The sequence below is a fragment of the Macrotis lagotis genome, chromosome 1, assembly GCF_037893015.1.
Source record: "Macrotis lagotis isolate mMagLag1 chromosome 1, bilby.v1.9.chrom.fasta, whole genome shotgun sequence".
NCBI classification, from domain to species: Eukaryota; Metazoa; Chordata; class Mammalia; order Peramelemorphia; family Peramelidae; genus Macrotis; species Macrotis lagotis.
In genome coordinates, this window is record NC_133658.1 from 741,147,238 (window position 1) to 741,172,083 (window position 24,846).

General features: G+C 37.4%; 1 protein-coding gene across 1 annotated transcript in view; it reads left to right on the forward strand.

The window, feature by feature from the left end:
- The window catches only part of CRYL1 (crystallin lambda 1), a 200,404-nt gene that overhangs the window by 51,151 nt on the left and 124,407 nt on the right, over nucleotides 1–24,846 (forward strand). The window contains exon 3 of the mRNA XM_074216246.1: nucleotides 6,544–6,670. Coding sequence (XP_074072347.1) covers nucleotides 6,544–6,670 — 127 coding nt within the window. The remainder of the gene's footprint in view (nucleotides 1–6,543; nucleotides 6,671–24,846) is intronic.

Below are 24,846 nucleotides of genomic sequence, written 5' to 3' on the forward strand. Positions count from 1 at the left end.
TATTTTCTCTCTCCTTTCACTCTGACTTTGCTGTAGAGTGGCTGAGTGGCTCAGCAGACAGATCTCCGGCCCTGGGGCCAAGAGGTTCCGAGCCCCCATACCACCCCTTACCCAGCATCTACCTGGCCCTATGGTCCTGGACGGGCCATCCAATCCCGGCCCCTTGCAAGAAGTAAAGAAGAAAATATGACCACTCTCCCCCCATGGTCCATCCTCTCCTCCTTTATTCACATCCCCACCCCTTCCCCCTGCTCCCCCCTCCTTGTTACTCCAGATGTCTATACCCCATTGAGTATATATGCTGTTTCCTCTCCTAGCCACCTCTGACAAGAGCAAAGATTCCCTCATTCCCCCTTGCCTTCCCCCTTCCATATCATTTCAATAGCTCATTGTAATAAAGAAAAATCGTATTATATGAACTATCTTGGCCTATTCCCCTCTCCTTTTTCTTTCTCCCATTACATTTCCCTTTTTTCTGTTGATTCCATTTTTATGCCACATATTATCTTCAAATTCAGCTTTCTCCTGTACTTCATCTATAAAAGCTCCTTCTACTTGCTCTATTAAATGAGAAGGCTCATATGAGTATTATCAGTGTCATTTTTCTATGCAGGAATACATGCAGTTCATCATCATTAAGTCCCTCATATTTCCCCCTTCTCCTCCAATCTCTATGCTTCACCTGAGTCCTGTATTTGAAGATCAAACCTTCTGTTCAGATCTGGCCATTCCAACAGGAACATTTGCAATTCCCCTGGTTCCTTGAAAGTCCATCTTTTTCCCTGGGAGAGGACGTTCAGTTTTGCTGGGTAGTTGATTCTTGGTTGCATTCTAAGCTCTTTTGCCTTCTGGAATATTATATTCCAAGCCCTATGAGCTTTTAATGTAGTTGCTGCTAAATCCTGTGTGATCCTGACTGCAGCTCCACGATATTTGAACTGTGTCCTTCTGGCTGCTTGTAATATTTTCTCTTTGACTTGGGAGTTCTGGAACTTGGCTATAATATTCTTGGAGGTTGTTTTTTTTTTGATCTCTTTCTTGGGGAGATCAGTGGATTCTCTCAATTTCTATTTTTCCCTCTGCTCCTAGGATATCAGGGCAATTTTCCTGTAGTAATTATTTGAAAATGATGTCAAGGCTCTTTTCCTGGTCATGACTTTAAGGTATTCCAATAATTTTTAAATTATCTTTCCTAAATCTGGTTTCTATATCAGTTGTTTTTTCAGTGAGATGTTTCACATTTTCTTCTAATTTTCCATTCTTTTGGTTTTGAAGTATCGAGTCCTGATTTCTCGTAAAATCAGCAATCTCCCTTAGTTCTGTTCTTTGTCTGAAGGATTTGTTTTCCTCAGAGAGCTTTCTTATCTCTTTTTCCATCTGTCCAGTTCTGCTTTTTAAAGCATTCTTCTCCTCAATAACTTTTTGAACTGTTTTATCCATTTGACCTAAGCTGGTTTTTAGCATGCTATTTTCTTCAGCATTTTTTTGGATTTCCTTGACTAAGCTGCTGACTTCATTTTCATGTTTTTCCTGCATCTCTCTCATTTCTTTTCCCAATTTTTCTTCTATCTTCCTTACTAAATTTTCAAAGTCTTTTTTGAGCTCTGTCATAGCCTGAGCACAATTTCTGTTTTTCTTGGAGTTTTTAGATGCAGGAGCTTGTACCTCCTCATCTTCAGATTGAGTGTTTTGATCCTTCTTGGGATCACAGGCAAAGTATTTCTCAATGGTGTTCCTCTTTTTTCTCTGCTTACTCATTTTCCCAGCCTGAGCCTGGTTTTGGGGTGCTTCTTGAGCTTTTGGGACACCCCACAAGGATCTTAGTGTGTGAAGTGCTGTCCTCCCTCCTGGCCTATGAATGACCATATGTGCCCCACTCTACCATGGGGCTGAGGTGGGGGGCCCTGCTGTTCTATGGGGGTCCTAGACTGCATTCAGGATCTGAATGTGGTCAGAGTCCCAGAGTCCAGGGACAGAGGACAGAGCTTGGCAGTCTCTCTCTCTGCTCCCTCCCCAGGTTCTGCACTCCTGCCCTGGGGGCTCCTGCTTACTGGCTTCTGCTTCCTATTCCTAGATCTGGGCTGCAGTGGCCACACTGCTCTCTGTGTGCCCTGAGGGCTTGGCTTCACGTGCTCGCTCTGGCAGAGGCCCCTTGCTGATCCCCCAAGTTGTGCCTGGGGCTCCCTGGGTTGTAGGTCAGGAAACTCCCCCCCCCCCCCCAACCTGTGGCTCTCAGTGCCCTGGGGCCATTTCCAGGAGGCTGAAATTCCTTGCTCTGGCAGGCCACCCCTCTGGTGGGCCACCCCTCCCACCCCAGGAAGCAGAACCTTTCCTCTCTTTTCCAGGTTACCTTGAGTTGGAGAACTGCTTTACTGGGTCCCTCTGTGGGTTCTGTCTCTCAAAAATTTAGTTAGAGTCCTTAGTTTATAAGTTTTAAGAGAGAGCACCTAAGAGACATCCTCTCTTGTCACCATCTTGGCTCCGCCCCCCCTATTTGCCTGCTTCTAATATTTAAAGTATTAGTTTTTTCAGTGAGCTTTTATTCCTCTTTCCATGTGGCCAATTCTAATTTTTAAGATGTTCTTTTCTTTAGTAAATTTTTGTGCCTCTTTTGTCAATTCTATTTTTTAAGTTGTTCTTCATTTCTTTCTGTGCTTCCTTTGCTGAACTGTTGTCTCTCTCTCCTTTTTTTAATTAATTGTCCTCTCTTCAGCCTTTGACAATATTGATTACTCTCCTCTTCTTCTCATCCTCTTCTTTCTATGCTTTTGTTTTTTTAATATCACTAATATCTTCTAGTTCTCCTCCTGTCTTTCTGAAATACCCTTCAGTCTCCTTTTCTGGATTTTCATCCAAGCCATGGCCACTAACTGTGGATCTCTCACAAAGTTCTCTGAATTCTCTTCTCTTCTCTTTCTATACTATTTCATTTGATTATGTCAGCAGCTCTCATAGATTCAGCTGTCTTCTCTATATTGATGATTTTCATATCTAACTCTCAGCTGACCTCCAAGCCTTGCATCTTCAGCTGCCTATTGGACATCTTGAATTGGATGTCCTGTATATATCTTAAATTCAACATATCTGAACTGACCTCATTATCCTTTTTTATTTTGGCAAAGCAAAGTGACTTGACTAAGGTCACATAGCTAAGTAAGTATTAAGTGTCTGAGGTTGTATTGGAACTCAGGTTCTCCTGATTCCAGGGCCTGTGGCTGTATCCATTGTGCTACCTAGCTGTCCTCATCATTATCTTTTGTTCTTGTTTTTTGTGAGTCAATGGAGTTAAATGACTTGCCCAAGGTCTCACAGCTAGGTAATTATTAAGTGTCTGAGATCATGGGTGTCTAGGTGACGCAGTAGATAAAGCACTGGAGTCAGGAGTACCTGGGTTCAAATCTGGTCTCAGATACTTGATAATTACCTAGTTGTGTGGCCTTGGGCAAGCCACTTAACCCCATTTGCCTTGAAAAAACCTAAAAAAAAGTGTCTGAGGTTAGATTTGAACTGAGATCCCCCCCTGACTCCAGGGCTGGTACTCTGTTCATGTAGCAGCAGCCCCCCCCCCATTATCTTTTACTGAAAACACTGACCTTGATTTTCCTTACACAAAACATTCCATCTTCTGACTCTGCATTTTCATTGATTAGACCTGAAATCCTTCCTTTTTTCATCTCTTCTTAATCTTTATCACTTTCTGGTTTCCCTGGCTTCCTTTAGTGTTAGCTAAAATCCTACCTTTTACAGGAAAACTTCCCTATCCTCCTTAGTTCTAATGCCTCCCTTTTATTGATTATTTCCAATTTATCCAATTTACTTTTATATTTTGCAGATAATAGTTGTTTTTATTTTGTTTCTCTTATTAGACGATGATTCCTTGTATGGAGGGACTGTTGTTTGCCTTTGTAGCCTCAAGTCCTTAGTACATAGTGAATATTAGATAAATATTTATGGACTACATGATTGTGAAATAGGACCTGTTTCCTGGTCTCATGGTATTCATTAATTTCTATTTGCCCAGTTCAAACTTTTAAGTTTTTATTTTCTTCAATTAGCTTTTGTATTTCCTTTTCCAGTTGTCCAAATCTACTTTTAAAGGAGTTGGTTTCTTTTTCATTTAGTCAATTGTACCTTTAAAGATAATGTTTTCTTCAGTCAATTTTTTTTTTTGCAAGGCAGTGGGGTTAAGTGGCTTGCCCAAGGCCACACAGCTCGGTAATTATTAAGTGTCTGAGACCAGATTTGAACTCAGATACTCCTGACTCCAGGGCTGGTGCTCTATCTTCTGCGCCACCTAGCTGCCCCTCTTCAGTCAATTTTTTGTGTTTCTTTTTCCAATTTTTTCATAATTCTCCTATATGATTGATTTCTTTTCTCAGTTCTTCTTCCTCTCTTATTTGGTCTTTAAGGTTCTTCTTGAGCTCTTCCAAGAGGACCAATTCATAATCCCTTTTAAAGCTTCACATGTAGACATTTTTTTACTGCTTTCCTCTTCTAAGATGACATTTTGGTCTTCCCTGTCACCATAGTAGCTTTCTATGGTTAGTGCTCTTTTTATTTATTTATTCAGTCATTTATTTATTTGTTTGTTTGTTTGTTTGTCTGTTTGTCTATTTGTCTGTTAGTTTGTTTGTTTATTTGTTTATTTATTGCTTATTTTGAAAGTTGAGTTTTGGGAACAAAGCAGTTGTAGTCGCCAACTTTTTTTGCTGGGGGTGGGAGGGCAGGGATCTGGTCATTGGCTTTCCACTCTGTGGTCTCAGGATGCCTTCCATGCTGGGACTACTGGCCTGCTGAGCTGGACCCAGGTGCCTTGTTTGCTGAATTGTGCTGTGGCTAGCTGGCTTCTCAGCCCCTCCCTTCATTTCTGCCTGTGTTGGCTACATTCCCCTTTTACCCACATAAGTTTTCTGAAGTTCCTCTAAAACATCTTGAGCTAGGAGCAGCTAGGTGATGCAGTGGATAGAGCACTGGCCCTGGAGTCAGGAGGACTGAATTCAAATTCAACCTCAGATACTTAATAATTACCTAGCTGTGTGACCTTGGGCAAGTCACTTAACCCCATTGCCTTGCAAAAACCAAAACCAACCAATCAAACAAAATATCTTGAACTGAAAAGTTATTCTATTCTGTCTTTTTGTAGGTTCTGCCTCCCACTCCTGCCTGTGTTGACTGCACTCCCCCTTTTACCCACAAAAATTTTCTGAAGTTCCTCCAAAATATCTTGAGTTGAAAAGTTGTTTTATTCTTTTTTGTGGGTTCTGCCACTTTATGGTCTTTTTGAGGCTTTATTTAAAGTTGTTTCAGAGAGAAACTAGCAGAAGTTCCAGGAGCTTCCTAACTTCTCTCTACCATTTTTTGGCCTCATGATAAAGGGACTTCTTCTGTGTCTTTTCTTACCTCAATTCTTTTTATCCTCAGTCTGCCATATTACACTTTGTAAAAATATTTGAAATTTTAAGACTTTATTTACTTGATATTGAATAACACAATGTACTAGCTACAGCTTGCCAAAATATGGAAAGCAGTAGGTTAAGAGAGTAGGTCAGTAGAAATTGTGTGTCAAGATTTACAGGCTAATTTTAACATTTGCTATTGTCAATATGACTTTAGCCATTTAGAATGTCAGCATTTTTTTAGAGTTGAGGTTAGTGATAGGTTTAGAATTCTAATCTGTCCTTTGTACCCCAGTTGTAATTTATTTCTGGTTTTTATTCATTTGTGTTATTCTGTTGTGGATTTATTTCCAGCCTTCTTTTTCTTCCTTTCTTCTCTTCTTCTCCCATTTTTGGGTCCCTTTCCCCTTATTCTCTTCCTTTCTTCTCTTCTTCCCCTCCCAGTACATTTCCAGTTCTTAGAGGTTTCTCCTTTTGTAGTATTTTGGACCTCAATGACCTGAATAATTTTGATATTAACCAGTTGCAATATAATTCTAAAATTTCAATTCATAGGTAAGTTTATAAAGGGTCAGGCCCTTTGGAAAATGTTCCCCCCAAAACAGGTATAGTAAACTTTTTGTTTCATACATCAGTCCATGTCTATGCTTGTTTTGGTGTGGATTAAACTGATTGAACCCCTATTTCAAACTTCAGAAAGCCTACTAGAGGACTTAGAACTGCTGTTCTCAGTAGTAGGTAATATTAAGTTCTGTGCTCTGAGTTCTGTTATTTATACAGAATGAAGTTTGTGATAGTATATATAAGAAGATGCTCATTTCCTGAGACTTTTCCAAGTAAAAAAATTTAACTAGCCTTAAACACTTCAGAATACATGAAAAATACCTAAGTCTGTTTTCCCCTCTTCTGCCTCACATTTTGAAAACAAAAATAATTTTTTCATAGGGAATTCATTAATTTCTTCCCTTGCTTTGCTATTCAAGTAGTATAACCCTGTGATGCCCCTTATTTGTATATGTGACATATGAATAACTGTTTCCCTGGAGCGTCTTCAGCACATAGACTCTCAGACAGGGAGCTGCCTTTTGTTTCCATTGCCCCCTATTTTTACCATATTTTGTGATCTTTCTCTGTTGCTTTCTCCTAGAAAAGAGATGAAGGCCCTGGAGCAGTCTGGTACGCTGAAAGGATCTTTAAGCGCTGATCAGCAGCTGGCTCTTATCAGTGGTTGCACTGACATCAAAGTGGCAGTAGAGGGCGCCATGCACATTCAGGTGAGAGGAGCATCGCTGATTCACCTTAACCCATAGGAAGAGTGATTCTGAAGTACCTGCATTTTTGCGTTTGTTGAAGGGAAGGGAGAGGCAAGAAGCTATTATATAAAGGATGTACTTGACTCAAATTTTTGCATAACTCTTTTTCTAATGCATCTTAAGCAACTTCTGATGTCCACAAAATAAATACTGTGGTAATGATAGGCAGTTAAGAACATTTCTTTCTTTCTTTCTTTCTTTCTTTCTTTCTTGCTTGCTTGCTTGCTTGCTTGCTTGCTTTCTTTCTTTCTTTCTTTCTCAAGAAATAATCATATAGTCTTCAGATAGAAAGTGACAGTGTTTTTCTCTATTTTGCTTATCATATTCTTTTTTTTTTTGCAAGGCGAATGGGGTTAAGTGGCTTGCCCAAGGCCACGCAGCTAGGTAATTATTAAGTGTCTGAAACTGGATTTGAACCCATGTACTGCTGGCTCCAGGGCGGGTGCTTTATCCACTCCGCCACCTAGCCACCCTATCATATTCTTACTTCGTAAAATTATATGTCTTTGCTAATCCATGTTAATAATTAAAGATCTGAAAAGTCTGTAATAGCTTTTTTTTTACATAAGACATAACTATACTACCAGAGTGCCAAAGTCTTTTTCACATGAACTACTTTCTAGCCTTATTTGTCTTTTACTGTCCTTATGCATTGTAGTTTTTTAAAAAATTTAAATTCATGGGCATAGCTTTATCCTAATTACATTTAAATTTGTTAGCTTCAACCCAATAGGAAAAGAACATTGAGATATATTTGGATACTAATTTTATTATCTATTGTATTTATGATCATGTCTAGGTACAGATTTGCTAAACTTCTTATCTCTCCTAGTTATTGATATGTATTGAGCAGTGCAAATCTTTGGCATACTCTATTGGAGATTTCCTTCCAGAATAACATTAAAGTTATGATTCTTCCCTCTTTTGGGTCTCTTTAGCTATCTCAGAAATAACTTAATTGAGGGCGGTTAGGTGGCGCAGTGGATAAAGCACCGGCTCTGTAGTCAGGAGTACCTGGGTTCAAATCCAGTTTCAGACACTTGATAATTACCTAGGTGTGTGGCCTTGGGCAAGCCACTTAACCCCATTTGCCTTCCAAAAAGCCTAAAAAAAACTTAATTGTACTAATGATCTAACTTGTATTATCCTATTTTGTTTGCAAGTGATGGTGAGAGATTTTGAAATCTTGGCATACAATGACTGTGACATTTCTCATATAAGGCTAGGAACCTGTTTTAAAAAAATAGTTTAGCCATTTATGATTCTTTTTAAAACCCATTCTGACTCATAATTATTATCTCCCCTTGTTTCTAAATGTTTGCAAACTATCCCTGGAATTTCAAGTGTTTGTTAAGTTTACTAGCCTAAATATAATTTGAAATAGTCACCTTTTCCCTTAAAAATAGAAACATCTCCAATACAAATGTACTAGGTATAGCTTGCCAAAGTATGGAAAACAGTGGATTAAGAAAGTAGGTCAGCAGAAGCAATTTATGGATGAGGAAATCAAAATTATCCATAATCATATGAAAAATTGCTCTAAATCATTAATGATTAGAGAAATGCAAATTAAATCATCTCTGAGGTACCACCTTACACCTCTCAGACTTGCCAAAATGACCAGAAAATACAATGATCAATGTTGGAAGGGATGTGGGAAATCTGGGACACTAATACATTGTTGGTGGAGCTGTGAACTGATCCATCCTTTCTGGAGAGCAATTCGGAATTATGCCCAAAGGGCAATAAAAACGTGCCTTTGATCCAGCAATATCACTACTGGCCCTATACCCTGAAGAGGTGTTGAAAAAGGCTTAAAAACATCACTTGTACAAAAATATTCATAGCAACCCTTTTTGTGGTGGCAAAGAATGGGAAATTGGGGAATGGCAGAACAAATTGTGGTATATGTATGTATGTTATGGAACACTATTGTTCTATTAAGAAACCAGGTGGGATGGGACTTCAGAGAAGCCTGGAAGGATTTGTATAAAGTGATGCTAAACGAAATGAGCAGAACCAGAAGAATATTGTACACCATAAAAGCAATATGAGATTGATGATCAATCTTAATAGACTTGCTCATTTCATCAGTATAACAATCAGGGACAATTTTAGGGTATCTGCAATGGAGAATACTATCTGTGGAGTTTAAACAGACTAAAGACTATTACCTTTAATTTTAAAAAATTATCTTATGTAATTTTTCTATCTCTTATATTTTATTTTTTCCTTAAGAGTATGATTACTCTCTCAACACATTCAGTTTTGATCAATGTATAGCATAGAAACAGACTGCCTTCTGTGGGGGGTGGGGTGGGGGAGGGAAGTGAGATTAGGGGGAAAATTGTAAAATTCAAAAAATAATAAAAAACATTTAAAAAAAAAGAGATTAATTAGGTCAGGAGAAATTGTGTGTCAAGATCCACAGGTTGATTTTAACTTTTGCCATTGTCTATCTGACTTTAACCATTCAGAAACACTGCTTGTGTTCTTTGAATCATCATACTTCTTTTTTTTGGTGGGTGGTTTGCATGGCATTGGAGTTAAGTGACTTGCCCAAGGTTGCACAGCTAGGTAATTATTAAGTATTTGAGGTTGGATTTGAACTCAAGTTCTCCTGACTCCAGGGCTGGTGTTCTATCCACTGTGCCTTCCCCGAGTCATCATATTTCTTTAGAAATCACTGAAAACACATCAGCGAATAGTTGCATGTTATTTTGCTACACTATGTTGTAGTTTGTTCAGGTCCTCATTTGGGGGGCAGTGTGAGCTGTCACCATCTCCCTTTTAACAGGTTTTATTTATTTTTCTGTCCTTTATGGTCAGAAGATCATTCTCCTTGTAGAAAAGATAGAAGCCAGTTGGGATTGGATACTCTTCTCCATTGCACATTGTGATTTTCTTGCCAGTGCCAAATAGGTGTCATTCTTTCTTTGATGTTCTTTTAACTTAAAACTGCCTTCAGAAGAATATAAACTTGTCGAATTCCTAGGCACTGACTATAAAAGAGAAGTTGGCTTAAGAGGGATGGGAGGCTCCGAAGAACAAGATTTTGTGGATACTGGCATTGTTGGTTCCCATGAATAAGAAAAGGGTGAGGTATATAATAAGACCAATGTGGTTTATTAGTGAAATCAGGCTTTAGAAAGACATTATAAAGACAGAGGGATAGAAGGGAAGGCAGGTAACCAAAAGTGAATGCAAAAGAAACACCATGAAAATGGTGTTGAAAAGACTTGTTTTTAATCTATCTATCTAGCTCCAATTTAGCACGTCTCATATGTAGTAGGGACTTACTATATATTTAATGAAGTAATTTGGATTGAATTCCAGTATGAGTTGAGTTTGGTTATAAATGATTAATAAAAACGGCAATTTCATATAGTGCTTTTAAGATTTATAAAAATCCTTTTCTCATCATAAGTCTTTGGGAAAATTAGTGCAAGTGTTATTACCCCCAATTTATAATTATAAAAGGTCAATCTAGTGTACAAGTTCTCACTGCATACTGACAGGCTTTTTAAGCTTCTAGTCTAGGTTTTGTCCTATAGTAACAACGACAATATTAATAATAATAATTCTTCTAGTACTTTAAGTTTGCAAAGTGCTTTGAAAATATTATCTCATTTGATCCTCACAACAACACTGGAAGGCAGGTGCTATTATTATCTCCATTTTATAGATGAAAAAATTGAGGCAGACAGGTTAAATGATTTGCTCAGGGTCTCTCAGCTAGTAAGTATCTGAAACCAAATTTGGAATCTAGTCTTTCTGACTCTAGGGTAACTCTCCTCCTAGCAGTTTGGTTTTGAGAAAGTTCTATTAACTTCTTTGAATCTCAATTTTTATTTTTTGTCTCCTATTACTTACCTCAAGGCATTGTTTTGAAGTGTTTTTTAAATCTTAAAGACTCAATATCTGGGATTGTAGATTTTATTTATGTCCACTTCTACCTCTCTTTGGAAGTTTAGGGAAGCTCCTGGATCCTCTTCTCAAAGTAATGTTTTTAAATGCATAAAATAAAAGATTGCATAGAAAATCAATTATATTGAACTATATTTACCAAACTATTGGGAAAAAAGATCTTGGATCCCAGGCTAAGAGCCTTTGTTTATACGAATATGTTACTTTTGAGATTATGGATTTCAAATGGGAAGATTTCTCAGTAGCTCTCTAGTAATAGTAATTATAAGTAACCTTCTTGTGGACACTGGAAATCAGGATGATGCTTAAGTCACTGATGAGCTCTGGGAAGAATATAAAATAGTAAGTCCTAGTGATACAAGCTTAGCTAAATGACATAGGATTGCATGATAATTATATGTGGGGGGATAAGCCCACCCTATAAAGCAGTCATATAGGGCTTTTGAAGTTCATACTGTACTATATTTCTCATCATAATGGGGAGCCATGAAGTGTAGTTTTGTTTTTGATCTAACCCTAAGTTTAATGTTTAATGATATCACTAGGGTCATTTTAAATTCTTTGATATCTAACCATTTGAAATTTTAACCATTGTTCTAGTATTGTATGAATTTACCTGGTTTGCTGAGCAGAATTTTCCATAGCTTCTTAGAGAATAACTTTAAAGAAAAACATTAATATTTTCTTGCTGGGCTATAGAGGTTTAATAGTTTATATTTATAAATATAATATGTTAATATTATATTATATAGTTTATTTTGATGTCTACTATCTATAGACACAATGAAGTTCTAATGGCTAAGAAAAGATACAAGGGACCTGCTTAAATAATGAATAAACTCATTTGTAAGGTATAGACATAGTAACATAAGTCTATATGAGGAGGGTACTTGGATCCATTTATGGTTACATATACTGACCTACAATAGATACTGAAAAATGCCAGTTAATTACCTCTATTCAGTCAATAAATAGAAACAGGAGAAAAATGTCCCTGTGCTAAGATGCAATTAACTTCTTTGCTGTATTTATACATTTTTTAAATATCCCACCGAAAAAAAATACTAGTAAACAAAACCATATATCTAAACAAAAGAAAAGCTCTGTCTGAATGGGCTGGGCTGATTGATTCTAGGGAAGAATATAAAAATAATAATAAATCTGTTATATTTTGCTACTGATGCATGATTTCTTATATGTCATACCTCTAAAACCACATCTTTTCCTCTTGAGATCTTTTTTAACTAAGTATTTGTTGAATGACAATTCTGGGGTCTCAGCAATCCAGGTCAATTTTGATTCATTTCTCTTTATATTCAAAAGACATTAGATTATATCTTTTTTCCAGGTCTCCTTTAATCCTAAAATTCTGTGATTCTTTGACATTGACTTTTTACTTACTCTCCATACATTAGGGAGTTATCTGATGAAAAGAGAGAACTCTGTGGATAAGGCAGAGAAATTTTTTTGGTTAACAATACAAAATTCATGATATATTTTCCTTATAATCAACTTTTAGAGTCAGTAGATCAAAGACATGGAAATTTCAACGCATTCTCTTGTCTGAAAAATGAATCTTCCACCCAAATCCCAGAGGGAAGGAGCATGGGTCAAAAAGTTGCTTAATGTTTTGCTGAAGCGTAGGAGCATGCATGTTTGAAACTTGAAATTCCAGACCTCACTACAATATTTTCAAACCAAATATTGCCTGGCGAGAAAATCTTTCATGATAGTAAAAAAAAAAAAGTCAATCCCAAAGTGTCTGTCAGAAGAATTGATTTTTTATAAAAAAAGGTCTTTTGGTTTGCTTTTAACCATAATACATAAAATAATTAATTGAGAAATGGGATTTTGAAGATCTCTAAAACTGCTATAGGACAATGAGAAACCTTGGTGACATTGTGAAATTAGATTAATCTTCCTTTCAGCAAATCATATTCTGAATTACTGAAAAGTTAAAAAAGGTACCTAGCCATATTAGGTTATACTACTTGAAATTGAGATGTGTAACCCAAGCTTGTATTTTCATGAAAATTTATAAAATATTACATTTTATGTCTTTTATCAACTCTATTTTTTCTTGAAAGTAATTAAGGGAATCTTTAAGTTTTATGGATTAGTAAGAAATTTTTCCATAGAAGCATCTTAGATTTTGAAACCAATTCAATTGACTGTACTTTACCCCTTAATCCTTTGAGATTCCAAATGTTGTTGTTGTATTGTTCTGTTACTTAGACATGAAGGTGTTTATATAAGTGTTAAAATTAGATTTTTACTTTTCTAGTTATTTGGTTATTTAAAAAGAAATCAGGCTAGAGTCAATTTAGTGAAAATAAAGAAATTATTCTGAAGTTGGGAAAATGTTTTTTTTTTTTACCATATTATTCTTTTGCAATATAAATTATATGTTGATAGTAGATTTACTCATTAATCTTTTTGGGAAAAAATACAGTTCTGTCAAACTGAAATTGTTGGTCTTTAGTGTATAAAAGTTCCCAAAAGTTGGAAACTATCCAAGTCACTTAATTTAGATTTTTGTTTACTAGTTTATCCCATTGTTAATGAAAGTTTCCCTCCTCCAAAACTTAAAATTAAAAAAAAAATGATCTACCCTTAAGATTTAAAGCACAGTTGCTACCATTACTGTTTCTTGCTTTTAGGTTTATTCACTTTTGTATGATTAAAAAATTTGAAATGGATAAAGGAGCATATTCTTTTATATTTTAGAGCACCCCAACCCTAAATATAAGATTTTTCAGATCTTAAAATGTTATGTTGGATAGAAATGCTTCCTTGAAAAACAAGCCATGAAAATTCAGCTCAGGAATATTAAAGAGGAAGAGGAGAACCACATTTTGAGAAATAAAAATGTGGAATCATGGATTCCAAAGCCATGGAGAAAAGAATGTATATATAGTGTGGGGGAAGGGTGGTATGCCTGGGGTGGGGGGTACTTGGATCTGTGGTATTGAAGCTGAAGAAGGTAAAAGTACTGGAAAAACTCTATAGAGGTTTATAAAAGCACTCATCTTCTATGTTGTAGTTGTTGTTTTCTCCTTTGGGAGCATTGTGCCATGACATGAGGCATAACTGCAGACATGTGACCCCTGCAAACTGCAGGAGGGAAAACAGGATGTTTTTAGCTATTCTAACTCATAACAGTGACAGGAAAGGTTACAAAAATGATTGGGAGAACTGGGTGTCCTTTATAACCACCTTTAAGGGAATGCACAATTTTCATGAAGTAAAGAAAATGCTGATGTGCTCTGTGTGTGTCAGAACCACACTTGACAAGACTAGGAAACAGACAAAAAAAGGGATTGCTTCTTCAGTGAAACAGAAACAGTAGACTAAGTGCAAGGTTTTAGAAATTTTCCGCTTATAATCATTTGATGACTTACACAGTTGGAGGGGACCTTGGTGGAGATCTAGTCCAACCCAGGTCTTGGCAAGAATACTTTGTACCAGATATTTGGTCATCTAGTTTTTGCTTGAAGACCTTGTGTGATAGGTAATCTGCTCATTCCCAAGCTGTCCATTCCATTTTTAGATAGCTCTAATTGCTCAAAAGGGCTGCTAGGTGGTTTGGAATAATAAGGAAGGAGGACTCATCTTCCTGAATTCAAATATGGTCTCAAGACAGTTATTAGCTGTGTGACCCTAAGCAAGTCATTTAACCTTGTTTGCCTCAGTTTCCTCATCTGTAAAATTTGCTGGAGAAGGAAATGGTAAACCATTCTAATGTCTTTGCCAAGAAAATTCCAAATGGGATCAGGAAGAATTGACTGAAACAAAAAATTGTTAGATCTTCCTTACATCAAACATAAATATTCCTCTTTTCATCTTCTACTCTCTTCAGCTCTACAGCACCCCTCCAACCACCTCCCTGCCCCCATCCCCAGGCACAGAATGTGGAGCAAATGGTAGGAATGAAGCTGGGTTCAAATCCTGTTTATGACATGTGTATGAGCTTGGGAAAAGTGGGATCCCATTGCTAGAGAGTGTCTGAGGCTAGATTTGAACTCAGGTCTTCCTAAGTCCAGGTCTAGAGCTCTATCCAACTAACTGCTTCTGTCACAAAAGTTCATGGTTGAATAGCTTATTACAATTCTTATGTTAGGAGTGGAAGTTTTGACCCTTAACTCCTTTACCAGCTCCAAACTCTGCTGCTGCCTCCTTTTCCTTTCACTGGAACTTTGACTCCTGTCTGGGACTCAGTTCCTATATACAAGCTTTTATCTTTCCAGGAACCAGATCATAGATGACCCCCCTCCCCCAACACTAACTCCTGTATATGAGGTATCTTTCTCTATTAGAATATAAACTCTGGTCTCTCTCTCTCTCTCTCTCTCTCTCTCTCTCTCTCTCTCTCTCTCTCTCTCTCTCTCTCTCTGTTTTTGCATCACAGTGGGGTTAGGTGACTCACCCAAGGTTACACAGCTAGGTAATTATTAAGTGTCTGATGTTGGTTTTGAACTCAGGCCCTCCTGACTCCAGGCCAGGTGCTTTATTCATACCTAGCTGCCCCAGTATTTATATTTCTAATGCTTAGCATAGTTAGTGCCTGCTTCATAGCAAGTACGTAATAAATGGTTTTTTATTCATTCATAGTTGATACTACTATGGATGTCCATTCTCACCACACATTTAAGAACATTTATTTTTCTAGAAGCAAATTACAAAGGTATTACAGTAAATGCTTATTCTTATGTGAGGTTTATCTTAAATGTCATCTTCCTATATGTTGCTACATTTGTGCTGTCAATTTCTAGTGAAAAAATAGGTTTTTTTTTTGGTTACTCCATAAGATATCTATATGTATAAAGGTGTGCCCCGTGTAACACTGTTTTATTGATAAGGAAGGAGGAAGCAGTAAAAGATGTCTTTTGCTTGCTTGATTTTTAAGCAGGGAAGTGGAATTCAGGAAAGAAAAAATCTCTAGTTAACTCTTGCCCCTTGTAGCTCTTCAATCCATAAGAGGGAAGGCTCCTGTTGAATGAGGAAGAAAAAGGATTAGGGGGCATGACATTGAGTAGAGTTGGGCTTGAATCAGGTTCATCAGATTCCTGAAGGGACAAGTGTGGGTCATCCCATATAAACAGGAGAGCCATCTAGTTTCTGGTCATTTTCTTTTGGAGTCCCTGAGAGGAAATCTGAACTTTTCAAAATAGTGGGGTGTTTGACTTTAATTTCTACCAAATGAAAATAAGGTCATCCTGGAGAGAAATTTATATAAAATGATATCATATAAACAATTGGATTGACCAAAACAACGTCGTGAGGGTTTCTTGACTTCAAAGTCATCACTCTTTCTATTATACGTCATGAACTGGGTTTAACTCAACTGTGACACTGTGAATGTGGGCAAAAACTACTTAGCCTTTATGAACTGCATTTCTTCATCTCTAAAATGTATATAGTACTTGTCTGATGGTTTTCACGACAGCTTTGTTAACTTAAATTGTGAAGTTAATAAATTACTGTTATTCAGTCCTATGCAGAAACCTTGTCATAAATTTTAATGTTTTAATAGTTTGTACTTGTTTTGGGGAAATAATACTGTGCTTTCCAAAAACTCTAGGCTTCTCCCTAAAACAAACAAGTAAAACCTGTATGTTTAATATCAGTATTCTTTCAATGACTAGAAATCTCTGAAGGATCAAAATGTAGATCACACAAAGGGCAATGGAATTGTGTCCAGTGGGCATCAGAAGGCCACTGCATTTTGTCAGTTGTGACATGCATGTGAGAAAAGTATAAAAGAGGCATAGTGGTTTAGGGAGCCAAGATAGCTGGGTTGAGGGAGCAATGTAATGAGGCCCTCCTTTCCAAAACAGATCTAGAACATTCACCAGATTGAATCATAGTGGGGAGACCCAAGAAAAACATTTTTCCTTCTCAGGTTGGAATAAAGAGACAAGATAGGGCCTGGTGCAGAGTTTATTGAATAGAGCACACCTGCACCCAGGAGAGATTGTGAACCAAGACTAGAAAGGTTTTAACCCCACCCAAACCCATGTCAACGTACTTTGGTGGGGATGTATAGGAACAAGCAGCTCTATTGCCTACTATTCACTTCTGAATCACAGATCCAGGGTAGACAGAGAGGACTCGGACCTCTCTTCTCCCCTTTCTCTCTCCCTACCCTTCAGCTGTCCAGGTGAGGTCCTAGGCACCACACCAAGAGAGAGGAGCAAGTGCAGAGGCAGCAGTGGGGCTCAGATCCAAGGAGCAGGGCGCCTAGTTCCTGACCCAGCATTGTCTGAAGCCTACAGTCTAATGAACAAAGGAGGAATCTCAGACTAAATAGAGCCTGCAGTTCTATCAGTGAACCATCAGAGCTTCCCAGCTGGCAGACTGTGGCAGCAGTCTGCTGTTGCTCCGACCTAAACCCAGGTCAGGGTTGGTGTGTGTGTGTGTGTGTGTGTGTGTGTGTGTGTGTGTGTGTGTGTGTTACATAACAATCAGGTTTTGCCCTGGCTTAAATCACCTTCAGAGCAGTGAAAGCTCATAGATAGCAAGGTGAGGTGTACCTGAGCTCCTTGAATAAGCAGCAACAGGATCAGTTTAGATCTGCTCTAAAGAAGATCAATCAGCATCAGTTTTAAAGTCAGGAAGTAGGTTGGAAGAATGAGTAAATGATTAAAAAAAATCCCACCTTAATAAACTATTTTGTGACAGGAACACTCAAGGTGAAACTCAGAAAAAGAGAATGACTCTAAATATATCTACAAACAAAGCCTCAAAGAGGAATGCCACATGGACATAGATTCAACCAGAATTCCTCAAATTGATGAAGCAAGAGTTAAAAAAATAAAAATACTTTTGTCAATAAAATGAAACTACTAGAACAAAAATAGGAAAAGAAATGAGAGTTATGGAAGAAACAATTGAAAAGAGAAATAATAGTTTGGAGCAAGAGATACAAACCTTAAAACAACAGATTCCCTAAAAATTAGAATGACTCAAGTAGAAGCCAGTAGCTCTGTGAGACAACAAGGATTATGAAGAAAAAGTGTTAAAAACAAAAAAAAATCAAAATTTAAGGTATGTCATAGCAAAAACAACTGAACTGGAAATTAGATGGCAGAGAAAAAGCTTAAGACTCACTGAACTATCTGAATACCTATGTCTGGTACTCACTTCCTATATGTGAGCTTTTATCTTTCCAGGGACCAGATCACAGACAACCCCCCTCTAACACTAACTCCTCTATATGAGTTATCTTTCTCTATTAGAATATAAACTCTGGGGGTGGCTAGGTGGCGCAGTGGATAAAGCACCGGTCCTGGAGTCAGGAGTACCTGGGTTCAAATCCGGTCTCAGACACTTGATAATTACCTAGCTGTGTGGCTTTGGGCAAGCCACTTAACCCCATTTGCCTTGTAAAAACATAAAAAAAAAAATGGATCACATTAAAAAAAAAAGAATAAAAACTCTGGTCTCTCTTACTCTCTTACGCTTTCGCTCTCTCCCTCTCAGTTTTTGCAACACAATGGTGTTAGGTGATTCACTCAAGGTCACACAATTAGGTAATTATTAAGTGTCTGAGACTGGATTTGAACTCAGGTCTTCCTGACTCCAGGGCAGGTGCTTTATTAATCCCTAGCTGCCATATTTCAAGAATTCTTGAATCTTTTAAAACCAGAAAACAAAGTGGAAGGTCACCACCAATCTCCTAAAACAAACTTCAAAATGAAAATTTCCAGGATCATTATTGCAAAAATCCACAGCTTTTGAGGTCAAATACTACAAGTAACAAGAAAGAAAGAATTCAAACTGAGGGGCCACAGTAAAAATTAACATATAATTTAGCAGCTACTATAGAGGAGCAGAAAACTTGTAGTATTCCAGAAAATATTCATGTTTCAAAGTAACTAGCTAATTCATTTAAACTAACAGCGAACAATAACTTGGGGGCAGCCAGAGTATTAGGCCCGAAGTCAGGGAGAAGCATCCTCATATGTTCAAATCTCACCTCAGACACTTATTTATTTATTTTTTTTGCAAGGCAATTGGGTTAAGTGACTTGCCCAATAATTATTAAGTGTTTGAGGCTGGATTTGAACTTGGTACTCCTGACTCCAGAGCCCCTGTTCTATCCACTAATGCCACCTAGCTGCCCTCAGACTCTTAGTTTTGTTACCTTGGACAAGTCATGTAACCCTATCTGTTTTCATTTCCTCATTTGTACAATGAACTGGAGGAGGAATAGCAAATCATTCTAGAATCTTTGCCAAGAAAATCTCAGAGGGATCAGAAAGAGTCAGATAAGACTAAAATGACTGATTGACAACAAAGAATAATTATCCAACAAAAGATATTATTCAACAGGGGAAAAATTGGATTTTTTGAAGGAATAGAGGATTTCTAAGTATTCCTGATGCAAAAACATGAGCAATATAGAAACTTTGACATTCTTATATGGACATTAAGAGAAGCATAAAAAAAGTTTACAAACAATGATTAAGGATTAAAGAAGGTAAACTACTTAAATTCTAATATGGGGAGATGATCTATATGTCTTTTCTGAGTCCTATCATTAGAAATTATAGAGGTTATGTAATTAGAAGATCTGATGGAGGAAGAAGAATACACTAGAAGGTAAGAGAAGAGAAGGTTGGAGAAAATAATTTCACATAGTTCACAAGTAGACATCTGTACAAAAGAGGAGGGAGGGAATGATTGACACTTGAACCTCACTCTCATCAGAACTGATCAAGGAGGGAAGAATACACACATGCAAAAAGATGGATAAAAAATGTATCTCATCCATCAGGAAAATAAGAAGAAAGAAGGAAAAAAGGAATGAAAGGAAGGATAAATTAAGGGAGGTAGTCCTAAATAAAACAAACTCTAAGGCTGAATGAAAATATTAGTTTTTTTGAGGTAGAAAAGAAATCTGAAGAGGGTACCCATAAAATGAGAAATGGCTAAATGTGATATATAAATATGATAGAATGCTACTGTTCTATAAGAAATGATGAAAGGGATGATTTCAGAGAGATCTGGGAAGACATATGAATTGATGCAGAGTGAAGTGGACAGAAGCAGATGAACAGTTTATGTAAAGACAACAGTATGGTATGAAACATCTTTAAATTCTGATCAATAATGATCAGGTATAGCTCCAAAAGCATAATGATGAAACATGCTATCCCCTCTTGCTAGAAAAATGAAGGACTCAAAACTCAGTATGAGACTATGTTTTCTGGACCATTGTGGAAATTTACCTTGTATGATGATACATATTTCCTCCCATCTCAATGGTGGAAAAGGGTTAGGTGAGAGGGAGAGAAAAGATGATGGATTTTTTCTGATTGAAAGATAAAATATTAAAAAACAAAAATGGCAAAAAAAATTATAACTGGAAAAGAAGTTGGGCATGTCATTAGGAAGATCTCAGATTACAATGCTAACCAGGAAATGTGAAGAGGTATAGAGGAAGCTTCCCGGAACATCGTGTGGTTGTCTTTACCTCTTTGTGAGCATTCATAAGAGAAAACAGATATGATTCTCATTGATGAAAAAAGATGTATTGTAATTTTCCACTACCTGCCTGCCCTCTATGACCGTCTTCAATATCACCTGAATATATCATGTATGTAAATAGTTGTCTGCATGTTATCTCATTCATTAGTATGTGGCAGGGACTGTTTGTATATATATATGTATATATACATACATACATATATATATATATATATATATATATATATATATATATATATATTTTAGTTCCTGGCCCACAGTAAGTGATCAATAAAACTTCGTTGATTTGTAGTATACAGCAAGTTTAAAGACTAAGTCATATTCATATCCAAAGTTCAAAAAATAGTATCTTGTATGAACTCTTTTTTTTTTGATCAGGCTAAAAGAAATAGATGAGCACCATCTACACAAGTTGTTTGATATCATTCAGCAGACAAAGTAAACCTTTATCAGTCCCCTTTCAGGAATAGAGTTGTCCAGTTTAAGTAGTCATCAAATTACACAGGTTTATGCTTTGAAAACAGTGAAGGTTTCAACAATAATAATAATATTTGCTTCCTGTCATCTTTCCAAGAGGTGCTTCAGTTTGGCACTGGTGCAGGCAGTCAATATTGATTAAAGACTATTTACACAGAACATTATATAGAGCTGACAATGAGCTCCTACCCTCCTAGAGCTTAGGGTAGGAAAGGCGAATTTCTTTATCTATGTGTGATTTATTAAGCCTAAGGAACACCTGGGGATCACTTAGGGACCATCAAAGGGGAAGCTACAGGAGTGGAAGACGTTGGAGAAAAGTACTGATTGTTTTCCTCTAGCTTTTCATGCTTTTGTATTGTCTACTGAGTGCCCCAGACACCCTGGTCTTCTTACTTACTTGCTCTGTACAGCCTTGGTTGTGTATTTATTTTAATTTGAAAGCTGATATCCAAAGAATTGTTGCCCAGTATATCTGTGAACCACAGCAAAAAATCATAAAAGGTTTCTTTCAAGCTTCTGACTTTCACCTTTGAGGAGCTGGGCTGAAGGAGATCTGGGCAGTATCACACAGTGGATATCTTCCTGTCATTAAAAAGCCTCAGTCATTAGCAAGCATTGAATTGCACATTTGTGCTAGGGAATACATTTGGGATACTTGAGTAGCTGTTTTTGTTTCTTTGGCCGAGGAGTTAGTCAGCTAGGAACTACACTTTAATATGTGTTTGTGTGTGGAAGAGGGGGATGTGTAGAAAGGAGCCTCATACTTGGATATGTTAGCCTTGGGAACCACTGATTTCTTGGATCCTAATTGACACAAATCATCTGATTTTTGCTGCATCTCTGTGAGACTTTGTACCATTTGAAAAGGCCTCTTTTGGTGTATATCTTAGGACTGACAAAGCTTTATATAGACTTTCCTTTACCAGATGGATTTTGAGAGATTGCTTAGAATTCTAAGAAACCTTTTTCTTTTTAGAGTTTAAGACCCCCCCCCCCCCACATGGATGTCATGTAGGTCATAGGTTTTCACTTTACTAATGCATGGACTATATTATAGTTATCTGGATAGAATTCTATAGACTTTAAATTCTCCAGCATTGAAATCAGTGCTTTGTATATGGTAGAAACTTATTAAGTTGTTTTTTGAATTGAATTGTTATCTCATTTGGTCCTCACAACAACTGTGTGAAGTATGGGCCATTATTTACTCAATTTTACAGATGAGGAAACTGAGTCAAACAGAGGTTGAGTGATTTACCCAGGTCACATAGCTAGTAAGTGTTTGAGGCAGGATTTTAGACTCAGGTTTTGCTGATTCTAAGGCCAGCTCTATCCATGGTGCCACCTAACTTGCCTTATGATGATGATGATGATGATGATATCTATTCTTCACTTCTTTTTTTTTTTGCAAGGCAAATGGGTTGAGTGGCTTGCCCAAGGCCACACAGCTAGGTAATTATTAAGTGTCTGAGACTGGATTTGAACCCAGGTACTCCTGACTCCAGGGCTGGTGCTTTATCCACTGCGCCACCTAGCCACCCCTTCTATTCTTCATTTCTGAAGAAGACCATGACATCAGGGAGATGAAGCTATAACAAGCATGTGAATTGGATTTGAGTGAGGGGATGCTATGCTAACTCACCAGCCTTACTTTCTCCTCCGGAGTCATCTGGGTCCAGTGATTAGATATGTGTCAGGACGACTGGAGATGGCCCTGGATGAGGGGCAAAGTTAAATGACTTGCTCAAGATCAGATAGCTAGTAAGTGGCAAGTGTCTGAGGTGGAATTGAATTCCTATCCTCCTGAATCCAAGGTCAGTGGTCTATCCACTGTGCCACCTAGCTTCTCTTGCCTTAGGCACTAGAATATATCCTGTCACATCACCTGGCCTTTGGAAATTTAAAAAAAACCCAAACTTCACCAAATTAGGCTTGATTTAGGTCTGGTGTATGGGTGGGACAGCTCGCTGAGTGTAGGACCAAGGAGCACTAAACTACAGGAAGTCTTTCTCAATTCCTCTTAATTCTATTGCCTTTCCTCTTTTGATTTTTCTTTTTTTTTATCCTATTTATAGCTTATTTGTATATATTTGTTTGTTGTCTCCCTGTTAGACTGTATGTTCCTTGAGAGCAAGGATGGTCTTTGCCACTTTTTGTTCTCCCAGCACTGGGACACATAGTAGGTACTTAAAGAATATTTATTCATTGATTGATACCTAGAAACATAAGAATGTAATAAATCCTATTAAATTTTCTTCCCACATATATATATATATATATAATATATATGCTTATCATTTTTTATTCAGGGTGCTTCAAAAAAAATCTTAGTGCAGATTTAAGTTATCAAAGCTTAAAAATTAATCATTCTTGGTGATGGGCTCCTTGCTGAATTTAGCAAACTGTTAATGTTTAAATTTAATATCTAAAACAGCCTTAAGTCTTTTGGGATTCCGTGTGTGTGTGTGTGTGTGTGCGCACGTGCGCGTGCACCTGCACAACCCCTAAGGTCCAGAAGTTGCCATTAATTCATACTTTTACCATAATTTCAGTTTCCACATACAACAGATTTGTTCAGATGGGTTAATGTCTTATAATTCAAGTTTCTTCCAGCCCAGATGACCAATTTTATGGCATGTGGGCACTGAAGATTTTCTATAAGTACTCTTCCCCAATGGTAGCCACTAGACATGGTGGTTATACCAGCTTCATGGACATTGTTTTTTTTTTTTGCAAGGAAAATGGGTTTAAGTGGCTTGCCCAAGGCCACACAACTAGGTAATTATTAAGTGTCTGAGACCGGATTTGAACCCAGGTACTCCTGACTCCAGGGCCGGTGCTTTATCCACTGCACCATTTAGCCGCCCCATGCACATTGTTAATATGGGTCTCCCCCCGCCCATCTCCACATTAAATTACATGGTCTCTGAGGTTTGTCTAGCTTTGTATCCTGTCATCTCACTCCAGGGCCTCAGTATGATATGGGAATGAATAGGAGCATGCTAATGTAATTAAACTATAATCTTTGGTAGACACTACCAAGGTAGAATATGAGCTTGTCAGTGTAGTCAGCCTAGTCGTGAACCAGCTTAGATAAATTCAGCAATTATACTCACAACACTGGCTACCAGATAGCACATTATTTCTGGCCATAGTGATTCAGGAAGGCAATCTATTAACCTTAATAGAAAGGTTATCTTCTGAGTCAGAGAATGGAATATATACACTGACAAAATCATAGTTCTTTTGAATCGTATTACTAAATTATAAATATAGGCCAAATAATTTTTTTGTAAATTATATTTCATCACAGCACTCATTTATCTATCTATCTATCTAGATATCTATCTTCAATCTTTAGTGTTGATTAGGAAGCAGAGTTGTCTAGTCACAAGTTTATTTTTTTCTTCTTTTTTTTTCTTTTTGTTTTTTAGGTTTTTTTTTTGTTGTTGTAAGGCAAATGGTGTTAAGTGGCTTGCCCAAGGCCACACAGCTAGGTAATTATTAAGTGTCTGAGACCGGATTTGAACCCAGGTACTCCTGACTCCAGGGCCGGTGCTTTATCCACTATGCCACCTAGCCGCCCCTCGCTCACAACTTTAAAAGAAAATGAAAGAATGATCACCTCCCATCCCTAATTCCCACTCTAGTAATGGTTAGAGTGAGAGAACCAAATGTGATATGCTCTCTGAGGTTACCATCATGGATTTTACTTGTGCCTGTGATATGCAAATGAGGAAACTATAGGACAGACTGATTTGAGCAAAACCATTTTTTTAAACTGTATCTGTGATTTCATTGGAACTCACAGAGAGACAACTCCCTCCACCGTTGCAGAACAGTGATTGCTCTGAAACGTAGTTTTTTTTTTATAAAAGATTTTATTTAAATGAATTTTACAATTTTTCCCCTAATCTTGCTTCCCTCCCCCTACCCTCCACAGAAGGCAGTCTTTTAGTCTTTACATTTCTGAAACTTAGAGTTTTATAGAGGTAGCTGGCACAGTGGAAGGATAACCTGCCTCAGAATCAGGAAGATGTGGGTTTAAGTACCACTTGTGATGCCTAGTGGTGGTGTAATCTCAGGCACATCTCTTAACCTTGCTGGGTTCAGGTAACTAAGCAAAAACATGGGAATATAAACTGCATTGTTTTTGCTCTTTAATTGGCCATCTGAACACTCATCCATTTAAATGGATACTTTTGTTTTGATAGTCATGTAATTGGTCACATGTGTAA